The sequence below is a fragment of the Eurosta solidaginis genome, chromosome 3 (assembly GCF_040869045.1).
Source record: "Eurosta solidaginis isolate ZX-2024a chromosome 3, ASM4086904v1, whole genome shotgun sequence".
Lineage (NCBI taxonomy): Eukaryota > Metazoa > Arthropoda > Insecta > Diptera > Tephritidae > Eurosta > Eurosta solidaginis.
This window is the reverse complement of record NC_090321.1, coordinates 281,944,633-281,959,690: the sequence shown is the minus strand read 5'-3', so window position 1 is coordinate 281,959,690 and position 15,058 is coordinate 281,944,633. Positions and strand designations below refer to the sequence as shown.

Below are 15,058 nucleotides of genomic sequence, written 5' to 3'. Positions count from 1 at the left end.
AGAGTAAACAAAAAAGGGACATAAAACAAATAAGCGGTAAAATGATATAACGAACGTAGCAGAGCATTAAAAAAAGATTTTTTTAGAATTTTTTCGTGTTTGTAAATCTTCCAGAATGTGCGGATTTCGTGCCAACATTTGCCTACTCAAATGCAGTCACTGATACGCATGCGTGGCATAAAAGTCAATACACGTTATAGCAAGTATAATGTTTATTTCCCGAACACATTTTTTATGGAAGTAAACAAGTAATGGTAAAAATTCAGGAAAATAGCAATTAGCCATATCAGGTTTGGCATATGCTCAATGAAAAGTTTGTATGTGTTCCAAAGTATGTATACGCTTCATAGGTGGCATGTGACGGCATGTGTTGTTGTTGGCTAATGGTTTCGCACACAAATGTATATGTATGCGTTTTTAGCAGTTTTGTTGCAGTCAATTTCGATGTGGTCATTTGGGTCGCTATCAACTTTTAGGCATTACATCGCCTAATGCAATTGACGGTGACACACTTGACTAACTGCTGCCCACAGCTGATGAGCTCATCGTTAATTTTAGCACAAAAGTGAAGAAGCACGAATCTGCCAGCCATAAAACTTAATCAGTTACATACCTATTTAGCTTGGGGAAGTGCATATTATGCGTGTTTGTGTGTGTGTACGCGAATAGTTTTAGGAATGCAAGAAGAGAATGGAATTTTAGTTATTTATACATTTTTCGTTAAACGGCTGAGTTGCGGGCAGATTAAGTATAATTTTAAGCTCCCAGAAATGACTGTTTTGACTTAGCTTGTCAAGTGTTCAGTGCCTAGAGAAGGATGTGTCGAACAGAACTCGTAAGGCTATAGCGGAAAGTATAAACAGGGCCAGTCCGACATTATCCGCTCAGCAACCCTCAAAAGAAAGTGATCACTCCAACCCATATAAATAGATCAAAATTTGGCTATAGTAACATATTACTTTGCAACTGATACCGGAATCATCCTAGACGAATCGTACTTTTTTGCAGGGTTGTTTTAAAGAAGTAATTGGTTTTGAAAAAGTAATCGATTTTTAAAAAGTTACCGATTTTGAAAATGTAAGCAGTTTTAAAAAGAAACCGGTTTTGATAAATTAAAAAAAAAACGCTTTTTTAAGAGAAACCGGACTGAGGGTGACCAATATTTTTAAAAATTAACAGTTTCTAAAATGTGAAAAATTTCGATAAATAAGCAGCATTGAAAAAAATAACAACTTTTGCATAATTAACTGGAAAAATTAAATGTTTGTGAAAAAATGTGGTTTAAAAAAATTAACAGGTTTTGAAAAGTTTAACAATTTTGCAAAAGGAACCGATGCTAAAAAAGTAACCCGTTTTGAATAAGCAATCGTTTTTGATAAAGTCATATATTTTGAATAACTAATAAGATGTGAAAAAAAACTAACCCATTTTGAATAAGTAACTGGGCTTGAAAAATTTAACTTTTTTGAAAACTTTAACGGTCGTGGAAACGTAACCGTTTTTTAAAAAAGTAGTCGAATTTGAAAAAGTAAACAGGTTTGATTCAATAACCGGCTTTAAAAAGTTTTAAAAAGTAACCAGGTTTGAAAAAGTAAGCGAGTCCGGAAAAGTAATCGGTTTTGAAAATACAATCAGATCAAAAAAAAAACAACCGGTTTTTAATAAGTAATAGGCTTTGATAAAGCAATCATGTTTGAAAAAGTTACCGGTTCTGAAAAATCGATCGATTTTTAAAAAGTTACAAGCTTGAGGCAAAACGTATTCGATTTCAAAAGTACAACCTTTAAAAAAGTAACGGTTAAATGTTTGTTATTTCCTAAAAACGATGTTCGAAAAATAACTGCTCCGAAGAAAAATGATTCTAGGGGGCAGCTAAACACGAAGAAGTTCTCGATCCAGGAAAAGTCATCGGGTCTGAGAAGATTTCCGAAAGAGTTATAAATACAAGCTATGCTAACCTTCGAAGAGGTTTTAAGCCGTGTTTCTCTTCCGATTCCAGTCTTTCTCTTTTTATATTTTCCTGCAAATTAGCAGGACGGGACCTACATACATGTTTTACGTCGACTTCAAATGGCATCACAGAAATACACTTGGAGTGTTTGTCAAATCACTGCCGAGGGGCGACACCGCTTAGAAAAACTTTCTTCTGATTGAAAAAAGTTGTGCGTTGTTTGATGTTGCTTTGCCCGGGAATTGAATCCAAGATCTTGGCTGTGGTAGGCGAAGCACCCTACAACTACACCACGGTGTCCGAAAAAACGACTTGTTCCAAAAAAAGCCACCAGAAAACGCAACATATAGTACAAACCACCTCCCTAAGGAATATTTTACGGTTGTACCCTGAGAGACTGGTACTTGGATAGTAGGGAATTTTGTACGGCTAGAGTTCCACAATGACTTTTATGTTTATGTTGTTTTCTTCTCGTAAACAAAAAACACCAAATGTTGAACGCCTATTATCTATTATGAACCGAAATCTCAGTCAAATTCATAGCAACCATGATATGGCAATATCAGCAATGCAAGTGAATTTGACCTTCGCTAATTCAATATAGCTATTTTTAGCATATACACACATACAACGGGGTCACAGAACGTTTTGAACTACAAATATATTGTGACGAATACTAGCAACACTAAGGGATACTATTATCTCTAAGCCGATACTAAGCAGTGACTTGTATGCACATAACCAAATTAATCATTATGTCTACACATATGTCCATACAAGCAGCTGGGAGAAACGCACAAGCACATGCATATATCTTATCAGAGATGCTCACAAAAGTAGACAATCATTTGTGCAAATATCACTCACATATGAGAAGCTATAATGCGCATCTGTAGTTATGGCTGGTAATTTTATAGCTGGTAACGAAGTTAAATTCTAGAAACGCCTAGAAGTATGCGAACGAGGAAATCACAGAGTATAAAAGGAGGTAAAGCTGAGAATCAGAATCAGTTTGACTTAAGCACGCTTTCTGTTGAGAAGTAGAAGTGTTATTGCGAAGTACTTTAATAAAGGCCATTTTGCATTATTGAATAGTGGAGTTATTTATTCAACAGTTTAGTGATTCGAATGTTAGCAGAAGGTTGCAAATAAGAGCAATTGCACTAAATTCGTTACAATATGATATCTCTGTATGTAGTTACACAAAATCCAACTAACTAAAATATCTTCCTCTTAACAAAAGATGCTTTTCGGCATTTTTATGATATTTATTTTCGCTTAATTTACTTGTCTTCCGTAGTTTTGTTATTTTGTTTTTATGGTAAAAAGGAACACATGCACCGTAATTAAAATGTAATTAAAATAAACATGCGAAAAAATATTAAGTCGAGATTATTAACCATGACAGCAACGACAGTAATAACAACAAAAAACAATAAGCAACAACTTCACTATGTAAAACTAATGCACGCCACGAACCTCAAGTTAAGTGTCAACACCTGCGCATGCGCAGCGTTTCGTGGATGCTGCAACCCATTGACGTGAACAACTTATCCATTTAATGCTGACAAGGAAGCCAACTCTGAAGATGCTGAACGTATTCAACTGCAATGTAAAACTTAATTACATCCAGCTACAACTAATTTAAATTTGCGAAAACAGGTTGTAAAACCAACTAAACAAGAGGTGAAAGAGTATTTGGCAGATGCAAATTTGCTATTAGCAGAAGTGTAATTAGGAATATAAATATCGGTATAGTACGACCAAAGCTCGTTACGTTGGTCATTCAATATATAATTGCTCAAATTTCAATCAGTTTCTCGAAAATCAGGACCACATTAAATTTCGTGCTCTCATTTCTTTGCTTAATTAGTGAGGTTTATTGGGTTATATATTGCGGAATCGCTTGATTTAGTAGAAACGCAATGAAGATTTACCACTTTTTCTTGTGGTAGTCCCCTATCTACTTTTCTCTTTGGAAGTGTTGCAAGCTTTCCAGTTCTTTACCGGAAATAAACTAGTAGCATGAGTACTACTTAGGAAGTTAGTCGGTCACTCGATGAAACGAATGGATTTTTTGTACGATCAACCTTTAAAGTGCTTTTGTTGTTTCTGTTTAGTTGGAATGTTTATCTTAAGATGGTGAGTAATGGATTAAAAGGGGTTATATTGAAAAAAGGGTCTGTACATGCGACTATTAGACACATGCACCCATATGTATTTCGAGGCGCTGGATTCGATCTTTTGGTCAGATTTGCCAATCAAATCCTTTAACCCTTCATCTAAGTAAAGGACATAGAGTATATTACCTTTGTTGACCTACATAACTATAGATTTTTATGGCATAAACTAATCGATAATACGAGGTTCCATATCCCAAAGCCTCATTCAATTTCAAGACACCCGGTCCGCGCAGGACATGATTTTTGATTTTGATGAAAACTTAATATGTTGTTCTTTGGCCAAAATAATGAAACGCGTGTTTTTTTTTTTTTTTGCGTCATAAAAATATTTTTTTCGGATTCACCGGCAAATAAATTCCATAAAATACAATCGATATTTTATTCACCTATTTTTTCAACTGTCAATAACTTTGTCAAAAACTAACCGATTCTCATGAATTTTTCTTTGAAATGTTCGCTATTCCTTTTAATTTTGTTAAATTTATAAACAATAGTATGGCCGCGGCAGAATGACATTTTTCATATAGATGTGTTTAACACAAGCTTGTGCATTCCAGCAAAATCGCCACAATCATCCGAGATGTTGCGTTTATAAATATGAAGGAACCTCAGACTTGGCAATTGAAGTTTATTTCGCCTTTCCCATTCACATACAAAATTTCGCGAAGCACTGTAATAAACATTCTCCTGATACAACAAAAATACTTCATAACATATTTTGTGTCGTATTCATTTGTTATATTGCAGTTGTTAATTGCGAAAAATGTTAGAAAAGTTATCAACGGGTGGAAAATATAATTTCACTTGCAAAATGTGCCAGCACCCTCAGCCAAAGCAAATGTGAAATTCTTCTTAGTATGCTTTGCTTGCAACAAAAGTTGCAAGTTGGCTACTTTTTCATGTCAGATGAAATATACGATACAAGTGACCTAATGAGTATTTAATATTCGGTCGCTCCCGTACTAGATTTTATTTAAGTTTTTGAGAATTTTTGAATTTCTGTTTGTTGTAATCAATTTTTCCAAACCAAAAATGTTTAGAGCCAAACCAAAATGAAAGCAAACATCCTGTCGGAAAATCAGCACAACATATTTGCTTTCTACAAATTTTTCTACTGTAGATGTTTCCTTAGTATATAAAATCATAGTATTATTAGCATATTTATGATATTATTACAACTACTTTACGAAACTTACCGTTTCTTGTGGCATTGTATTGCAACTCCGCAGCGGCAGTTTATATCTCAGTGGCCCTTCATGCTCCCTAAAAAAAAATACAAAACTATATTAGAAAGTGGATAGCCCTTTTAATTAAATATTGGAAGCAGTTTGATATGTTCCACTATCGCTTAATGCTTGAGTAATAATTGAAAGTTTTTTTACTGCCGCAAATTTTTAAAATTCAGTGAAAATAAGAATTTAGCGCAGTGTGTGCCACAATGATGTATGTTAACTTACCTATATTCGGTGAGGCATGTGGAATTCTTTGATAATCCTTTTGGATAAATCATTCCACTAAAAAGACCAGTCTCATGATTTAATGGTGCATCTTTGATGGTTATTAACATGGAACCACTCAAACATTTTATCCGCACTGTGGGTTCAATGCTTGGTTTTGTCGTAGGAGAGGATTCGAAGGATTCGCTACCTTCTAGTTCCGCTAATGCTTCCTCTGTAAATACGAACGCAAAACGAAATTTTTCTTTAATTTGAAACTTATCAATGTCATAAATATTCAGACAATAAATCACTTTCTGAATTACGTTAATTATAAACGGTACAAATTTGTGAGGGCGAATCATTTTATTTGAAGGTTGTTCTCTCCAAATATATATGTATGACAGCAGATAGGGAGCGAGTAGAAATGCGGTTGCCACACATGCACTAGAAGAATCGATCCGACGCTGACAACTGTATTGCGGAAATTGAGATGGAGCGTATAAGATATATTTGGTGACTTATCCCCGCGCAGTGCTATCAATGATATGAACTGAAAGATGGGATATTATGGTCTGCTTATATGTATATACTTCTCTGTAAACGAGAAGATGGATGCCTAGTCCATTAACGGGAGAAAAGAAATGTTTATAAGTAAAATTAAAAACAAATAAAGAAATTAACTTTGAAAAGATTATATAACCAGGTGTGCATTGTAAACATTAAAGAACTTTATTTATTTTGTTGTGCGAATATCAAAACAAAATAGCGCCATTCACGATAAAGATGGACAAGATAAACCAAGTTGCACGAGACTGACTGAACTCATTTTAAAAGATTCAGTATAGTATGTAAATATTTGGAAAGATTTCTTAAAGCTACCGGTTGTACTAAATTATTTTTGACATATTTGGACACACCGGAGAGCGCATAAAGAAGTTAAAAATTCAGGGCATTATAAATGGCGGCCACCGTGGTGTGATGGTAGCGTGCTCCACCTACCACACCGTATGCCCTGGTTTCGCACCCCGGGCAAAGCAACATCAAAATTCTAGAAATAAGGTTTTTAAATTAGAAGAAAATTTGTCTATGCGGGGACGCCCCTCGGCAGTGTTTGGCAAGCGCTCCGGGTGTATTTCTGCCATGAAAAGCTCTCAGTGAAAACTCATCTGCCTTGCAGATGTCCTTCGGAGTCGGCATAAAACATGTAGGTCCCGTCTGGCCAATTTGTTGGGAAAATCAAGAGGAGCACGACGCAATTTGGAAGAGAAGCTCGGCCTTAGACCTCTTCGTAGGTTATCGCGCCTTACATTTATTTTTTATTTATAAATGGATCACGGGTTTCCTATGCAAAACTAAAAATATTTTTTACTGAAACAGTTTTGAATGCTCTGATATATGGAATAGTTTTGAGTTAGAAAAATCCGAGAAGTACTGGAGTGAATATAGGAATCTCTTTATAAGTTTAACCCCACCAATGGGTTGCCAGCGCAATTTATAGCTTTTTCAACCCGAACTAGCGCAGAATTATCGCAATCTGTTCCCCCGTATTGCTTTCAACTGACCGATCTTAACCTTTTCAAATGCAGATGGTTCTGAAATAGTCACAGTCCTCGATTAATTAATTTAAATACATATAGCTCAGGCTCTGGATGCCTTGGTACAGGTGTGGCTAGTAACTGTTCCACACTGAATCCGAATAGTAGCAGTTTGGAAGTAGTCATTCGGGCGAAACTTTTACTTTGTGTGACTGTCCTCCATATGCGCTGCAGGGTATCATACAGGCGAGTCTGATAACCCCAAGTTAAATATAATCATAATAAATCGTTCCTTAGATAATGGGACTACTACCCTAATGGTGATAAGTTCCGTAAGGTACCGTATCTAAATCCGCATATTACCACCAACATTGATAATACTCTTCAAAGCCTTCGGGAAGTGCTCTTATCACTCCAGGAAAGCAACCCGAAGAAAAAGCAAAAGAACAAACACGACAACTGAATGCATAAAAGCAGCACAAGCACAGTAGTTTTTTAAATAAAGAACATTTTTCTACACTGAATATTTTAGTTATTTATTCGACAGTTCAGCGATTCGAACAACATATAACAGAAGGTGTGGGATAATCTATAATTCCCTGAAACTCGCTGCAATACAATGCAATATCTATAATACTTTAAATTTATAGTTATTCCAAACCGCAGCAAAGCGAGGGATGGATTGTTTGTATAATACATTTCGCATAAAACTGATCATACAGATAAGAGATTGGATTATATCCTACTTAGATTCATGAAAAATGAAAGGCCCTCCTTGAAGTGAAATACAATGCCGTCTTTAATCCTTTACTGCATTTTTGGAACAGCACAGACTTTTGCAGTATTTCTCGTCATCTGTTTCCAAACCACAACTGGGTATAGATACTAAATTTGATAGTTATAATGAAGTAGACAATAAACATATCCAGCTATCTCTTTTTTTATCACAAAATATGTACTCTATAAGAATACACATTTTCAAACATTACGTTAGCACTGATAATAAGATCGGACCCATTCTATATAAAGCGCAGTATCTTCAAGCAAAATATATCAGTTCCAGACCACGCCTTACAATTCACATAATGCAAAAGTAAGTAACAATAAAAATGCAGCAAGAAATTTTAAAGAAAAGTAATACTCTTCCATAAGACTTAAACAACAAAACAAAAAAAAAAAAAAACAAATAAATAACACAGCAACAATTTATATATCAATCACAGCAATTATTGCCTTGGCACTGTTAGGCTGCGCACATGCGCAAGTAAATTTCAGTGGAGCCTGCCCGAGCAATATTAAGTGCAATGTAATTTCGACGTGAACACGGTAAGTTGGAGCCACTGAATAAGCAGGAAGATGTAAGCTGTTAAAAAAGCTGGTTTACGTATGTATGTTTATAGTATTTAGGTAAATGGTATGAATATGCGAAATACCCAGTTTATTTCGAGGCCGATGGCAAATGTGTAACAGCACAATACACGCTGCAGAACAATGGCGTAGTTGATGTGACGAATAGCATGATCAACGAGACGTAAGTCATTTTATTATGCTGTTAAATAATTACAATTAATAAAATATAAACACACTTTTTAAACTTTATAGCACTAATGCAGTTAACAATATTGTTGGTATTGCAGTGGTTGTTGAAAATGCCAAGTTGAAGGTTACCTTCCCCGTAGCACCTGCAGTCGACGTTTCTACCAATTACTGGGTTCTTGCTAACGATTACACCAATTACAGCGTTGTTTACTCATGCCAAGCTGGTCCCAATAATTCACAATACAGTAAGTACCACAAATGTTACTTTCATTTCGTTTTTTATATCTAATAATAAAAACTTAATATTTTACAGCTATTGTTTGGATTTTGACACGCGCACAAATGCCCTCAATCCAAATTATCTCTTCAGCTAAAAACGTTTTGAGTGATTATGGTATTTCCTTGCACAACTTAGTCATCACAGATCAAAGCAATTGTCCAGCTCCAGCCTAAGAATATTAGTTCTAAGTTTCCACGTGCGAAAGTAAGCTCAAATCATTGTAGCGAGCAAAGTAATAAAAAATTATACAAAAAATGTTTTATTCTATTCCTATCCTTATTCTTTCTTTAAAAAAAAAATTTCTCCGAAACATTTTGCGTAATACCATACATGTTTATGTGAGAATAACATACCTGGTTGGCTTTGTCGTACCCAACAAATGGTTTTCCTATGTTTCAAAATTGAGCGTTACTTACCCTCTTCACTCTCTGTCCCATGCTCTTCTACTTTATCTTCCATTTCTCCTTTTAATTATTGTTCAACCCTTATTTCATTTATCTCACTCCCACTCCCAAGCTCATTACCAGCCCACTCCCGTCCTCCACCCCACTCCCACTGTTACTCCCACTCCTACTCCAATCCGTACTCCCAGTCGTACTCCCACTTCCACTTATACTCTCACTCCAACTCTTACTCCCACTCAGACTGCCACAACAACCACCACTGCCACTTCTACTTCCAGTCGTACATCCACTCCTTCTCCCAATTTCCTTCTTACCTTACTCCCACTCCCATTAAAAACATATACAATGTAGTTTGCGCCAGATATCCCTGGATTTTTGGCAAGAAGAAATTTATATTTCCTGAGAGCATGGCCCCTCCCACTTTTCAAAAAATTTTTATGATTCCTCAACATTCTCTAACCCCTCGAACACATACAAAGAATTTCATCAAAATTCTTCCCTGCGTTTAAGAGGGAATCAATCACATACGCACACAAGAATTATGCATATAACAGTTGAGAAAAAACTACCGAGGAAAAATTGTTTAGAATAGGACTGCATATAAACTATTGGATACCTGCTTCAAATAATTGTGGAAGTTTTGTCAATTTAGCTTTAAAGAGGGGTGTATCATTCCCCACTTTTCGAAATTCTATATAGATTACCATATGCAGTACGTATTGTAATGAATATTAGCAGCACTAAGGGATACTATCATCTCTAAGCCGATGCTAAGCAGTGACTTCATGCACATCAATAATTCAATCATTATGTCTACACATATGTACGTACACGCAGCGGAGAAGCAACGCACAAACACATGCATATATCTTATCTGAGGTGCTCACAATAGAGGGCAATAATTTGTGCAAGTATTACTCACGCGCATATGAGAAGCTATAAACGTAGTTGTGGCTGGTGATTTTGTAGCTGAAAACTAACTAGTAAATTCTGCAATGGAAAAGCCTAGAAGTATGCGAGGAAACCAGACAGTATAAAAGGCGACAACAGTAGCTATAAACGTAGTTGTGGCTGGTGATTTTGTAGCTGAAAACTAACTAGTAAATTCTGCAATGGAAAAGCCTAGAAGTATGCGAGGAAACCAGACAGTATAAAAGGCGACAACAGTAGAGACGCGGAAATCAGTTTCATTTAAGCAAGCTATTGGTTGTGAAGTACTTTCATAAAGGCCATTTTGCATTATTAAATATTGGAGTTATTTATTCAACAGTTTAGTGATTCGAACGTTAGCGGGAGATTTCAAATAAGGGGAATTGCAGTAAGATCGTTACAGTATGTAATTTTGTTTAACAGCGGGTCAAGGCAGATATGCCTGTCGTAAGAGATGACTGAAATACCCAAATGATTGAAGGGTATGCGTGGCGCAATTTTATAGCTTCTCAAACCGAATTGCTTACATCGCCTACCAGTAGCGGATCCTGTTTCTTTAGCAGGCGAGGCTTTGGCGACCCCAAGTTCCTCATAGAACTAGCGTGTGGAGGGGCAGGATAGCAAAGAAGGTTCAATTTGGTCATATTAAATCTCTCCCGAGATGGTCCGGCTTGCACCTTAATGATGTTTGTTGCCGGAACATACCGTACCTATAAAAAGGTCTATCAACATCGATAACACCTTACAAATGCTTTGGGGATTGTCTTTATCGCTACAGCAACAACAACAATATTAGATTGACAGACTTGGATTTTTTTCCAAATTTAATTTATGTTGCCTGGAGGCGTGCTCCGTCTACTTTTCCAAAGTTTTACAACCCGTGTGACTATACGAATCTACTGCAGACATTTTGTAAAAGTGGAGCAGTACTTAGCACCACAGAACATACATACACTCACTTTTGTAGTAGTCCAACTATCTCAGGAACTTTTTTTTCACCGATCTAATCAGCTGGTCTGTCACGGCAGTTATTTCTACAGCGGGATTATTCGCGGTCTCTTAACCAACTAGGATGAGAGAGTTATTATTATTATTATTTATTTCCTTATTCTCATAAGTATATGTACATATGTATATCGATAGCTTAATTTTACTTCTCTACAATATTATTACTTATAGGGAATAGTTAGTGACATCTTTATTTTATATACTAAAAATAGTGTTGTATATCACATCATGTTTTAAAAAATTCAATTATATAAATAGTAGTAGTAAGGTGAACAAAAAAGAATACAAGATATATATAAAAAAATTTATTTGAAATGAGAATAAAATATTTCAAAAATAAAGTGACTAAATAAAGCTATTGAAACATTTATAAGAAAGAAGATAAAAGCTAAGTTGACAGAATTCCTCATATGAAAACAGAAAAAAGAAAATTCAAAACTAAACAATGCTTACATAAAAGTAAAGACATACATATGTAGCTGTATTAAACAACGTAGTGCATCAAAATTTCTATCTGGTTGGTATCAAACTCAAGAGGCCAAATTTTTATATATATTTTTTTTTTAACACAGATCTGGATCTAATGTGTCGTATGTTTTCTGGAAGGGAATTAAAAAGTTTGTAGGATAAGATAGTGTAGGAATTTCTAAACAATGTTGTTCGAAAAACTGGCAAAGAAACAAGTGTGCTATGGTTACTACGCAGGCTGTGCATACCTCTTGTTGGATTTTGCAATAGCCACCTCTCATGTAAAAAAATTTTAAAACTTTGTAATAGAACAAATGCCGAACTGGGAATATATTTGATTCTAAATAAGTCAAAGGAGTGATTCCGACGTGCACAGTTAAAAATTTTTCTTAACGCACATTTTTGCAGTACAGTTAATTAATTAATTGATTTTATTGGAGTGAGCACCACCCCGGCCACTTATTCGATATTCTAATTTTGAATGAAATATACCATAATAGCATGTTTTCAGTGTATGATTTGAAACGTATTTTCTGAGACGGTAAAGTATACGATTGGATGAAAGTAAGTATTTGCTTAGAGTTGCGATTTGCTCATTGCATTTTAAATTACAGTCAATTGTGACTCCTATGTATTTGAAACTATGCACTTTTTCAATTACAAAGCAGTTAGAGCCAGGTTAGGTTAGGTTAGGTTGGGTGGTAGCTTCTCTGATAGGGGAAGCTCACTTGGACAACATGAAGGTCCGTTGTGACACCACATATAATAAACTAAAATAACTGTTCCGTAGATATAACTACTTAGAGAATCGTTGAGTAGCAACGATAAAGCTCCGAATGATACCGATCTCAACTTTGGATAAATCCTCGGAAGATCCAAGTAAGTCGCGACCAAAATATTTTCGCCTAGTTCTGGCAAAAGCTGGGCAATCAAGCATAAAGTGATTTGGTGATTCCACCTCATCATCCTCCATACAGCTGCAGCAGGATGGAGTTTCCAATATATTGAGAGGTACCATATGGATACCCATGGGACAGTGCCCTGTCAAAACCCCAATGACCATTGATAGGTGAGCCTTAGTGAACCCAATTATTTCAGCAGGCCTCCTGCCATCCACTTTCGGCCAGAAAGATCTTACTACCCTGCAAGACGTAATGTTCGCCCAAAGTTTGCTGAGCTGGCTCGAGGCCCAGCTATGGAGGAGCAATCCACTGGTGGCTATTGGAATGCCGAAATCCCTACATCCATCTTCATCCGATTCAGTTTTACCGGTTCGTGCTAAGAGATCCGCTTCACAGTTACCCGGAATATCACTATGGCCCGGGACCCACATAATCTTAATTGTAAAATAATTCGATGCAATCGCAAGTGAGACCAGGTACTCCCAGACCACCGTCGAATACACTGCAGTGATCAGCCAACTTAAACAACTTGGGGCTTACATTTATCTCTTGACCAAAGACCCCCCGCCAAGTTTTCCGTCCAACTTCTTGACCAAAGACCCCCCCCCCCCCCCCCGCCAAGTTTTCCGTACAACTTCGACCCATCCGTGAACAAGTTAACCGGTTCCATGCCCCAGATAATTCCTCTTCCTCACTCCCACTCCTTCCTCGGGGGAATGACTGGGGTGAAGGTTGCATAGGGAGCGGTCATCGGCATACAATAGTCCGTCCTGTCCCGGATAAAGTCGAAACTAGTAAGGAGGCTAGAGTGTCCGAAGTCAGAAAGCCCATAACCCATAAGTCTGACCAACGACCGGGCCGCGGCTGCTTTTCCCGCAATATCTACTGGATGTATGTCCAGCATGACACTAACATTTTAGAGGTGCTCGCCGTGTCCAGTGCTTTCCACCAGACCAGCACCCCATAGAACAGAATCGGTTTGACCACCATCTCATAAAGCCAGTGTACTACTCCTGGCGAGTTACAGTAACATGCTGTATTATTATGAAAAGAACACTCATAACGATGGTTGCAGCACTTATTACTATATAGGATATTACGTTTGCATATTGAACTGTGAAAAGTTATATTAAGATCTTGTGCATCTTGAAGTTTTGGACTAAAGCACATTAATTTGTTTTTATTGCTGACAACCAGTTTATGTTCCGATATAATATAAATAAATAAATGTAAGGCGCGATAACCTCCGAAGAGATCTAAGACCGGGCTTCTCTTCCAATTTGCGTCGTGCTCCTCTGGATTTTCTCTACAAATTGGCCGGACGGGACCTACATGTTTTATGCCGACTCCGAACGGCATCTGCAAGGCAGATGAGTTTTTACTAAGAGCTTTTCATGGCAGAAATACACCCGAAGCGCTTGCCAAACACTGCCGAGGGGCGACCCCCTCAGAAAAATTTTCTACTAATTGAAAAACCTTATTTCTTAAATTTTGATGTTGCTTTGCCCGGGGTGAGAACCCAGGGCATACGGTGTGATAGGCGGATCACGCTACCTTCACACATAATTATAATAATAATTATGCTTGGTTTGGTTATCGGTGCAGAATCTGAAAACAGCTCAGATTATGATATACATAGCTTTGAGACAATGAAGGGGTAGTTTACCGAATGGTAGCATAGCATTTACTAGTAAATATTTCTGTATCATCGTCACACCGGTAAAAGCTGCTAACCCATCCTACAAATGTTTACAGTAGAACTAAAAAAACTCATTTGAATGAAAACGTTGAGATTTCAAAATTTGTTGAAAATATATTGAGCTTTTCATAATTTTGGTGGATGCAAGGCCTCTGAAGAGAGCTTTTCTTCCAATTTGCGTTGCGTCCTTTTAGCTTTTCCTAAAAAATGTCGGAACGGAAACTACCTGTCTAATGCCGACTCCGAACGGCACCTTCAAGGCAGATGATTTTTCACTGAGAAGCTTTCCATGGCACTGGAGTGCTTGCCAAACACTGCCAAAGGGCGACCCCGCTTAGAAAATTTTCTTCTAATTCAAAACACGTGTTTCTAAGATTTAATGTTGCTGTCCCCGGTTCGTGAACAAAGGATCTTCAGCATGGTAGGCGGAGCACGCTATCATCACACCACGGCGGCCACGGCGGTGGACGTTAAACACACTTTTTTTACATGCATGTTCAGAAGTCGCCCCATATCCGTCGATATCCAAAACTCGATTTAAGTGAGAAGTTGAGTTAGCAGCTTTTACCTCAGCGTCGACGAAATTATCATTTTTGATTAATAACAAAAATTTGCTGTTTTTTAAAAGCACAATAACATTAATGAATTTTGTTGTTGTTGCTTAATTGTTTCATATATGCAAACAATTTTAAAGCAATGTTTAAATTTAATTTGGTAAAT

At 36.8% G+C, this 15,058-nt stretch overlaps 1 protein-coding gene and 1 pseudogene across 17 annotated transcripts in view; one reads left to right on the top strand and one right to left on the bottom strand.

Moving 5' to 3' along the window:
* Positions 1–15,058, bottom strand: part of pio (piopio) — a 217,669-nt gene that overhangs the window by 25,567 nt on the left and 177,044 nt on the right. For all 17 annotated transcript variants that reach the window (XM_067776750.1, XM_067776758.1, XM_067776751.1 and 14 more), the window contains 2 exons: positions 5,592–5,805; positions 5,331–5,397 (listed from right to left, as the gene is read on the bottom strand). In XM_067776750.1, coding sequence (XP_067632851.1) covers positions 5,331–5,397; positions 5,592–5,805 — 281 coding nt within the window. The remainder of the gene's footprint in view (positions 1–5,330; positions 5,398–5,591; positions 5,806–15,058) is intronic.
* LOC137243733 (apolipoprotein D-like) lies at positions 8,218–9,100 on the top strand (annotated as a pseudogene).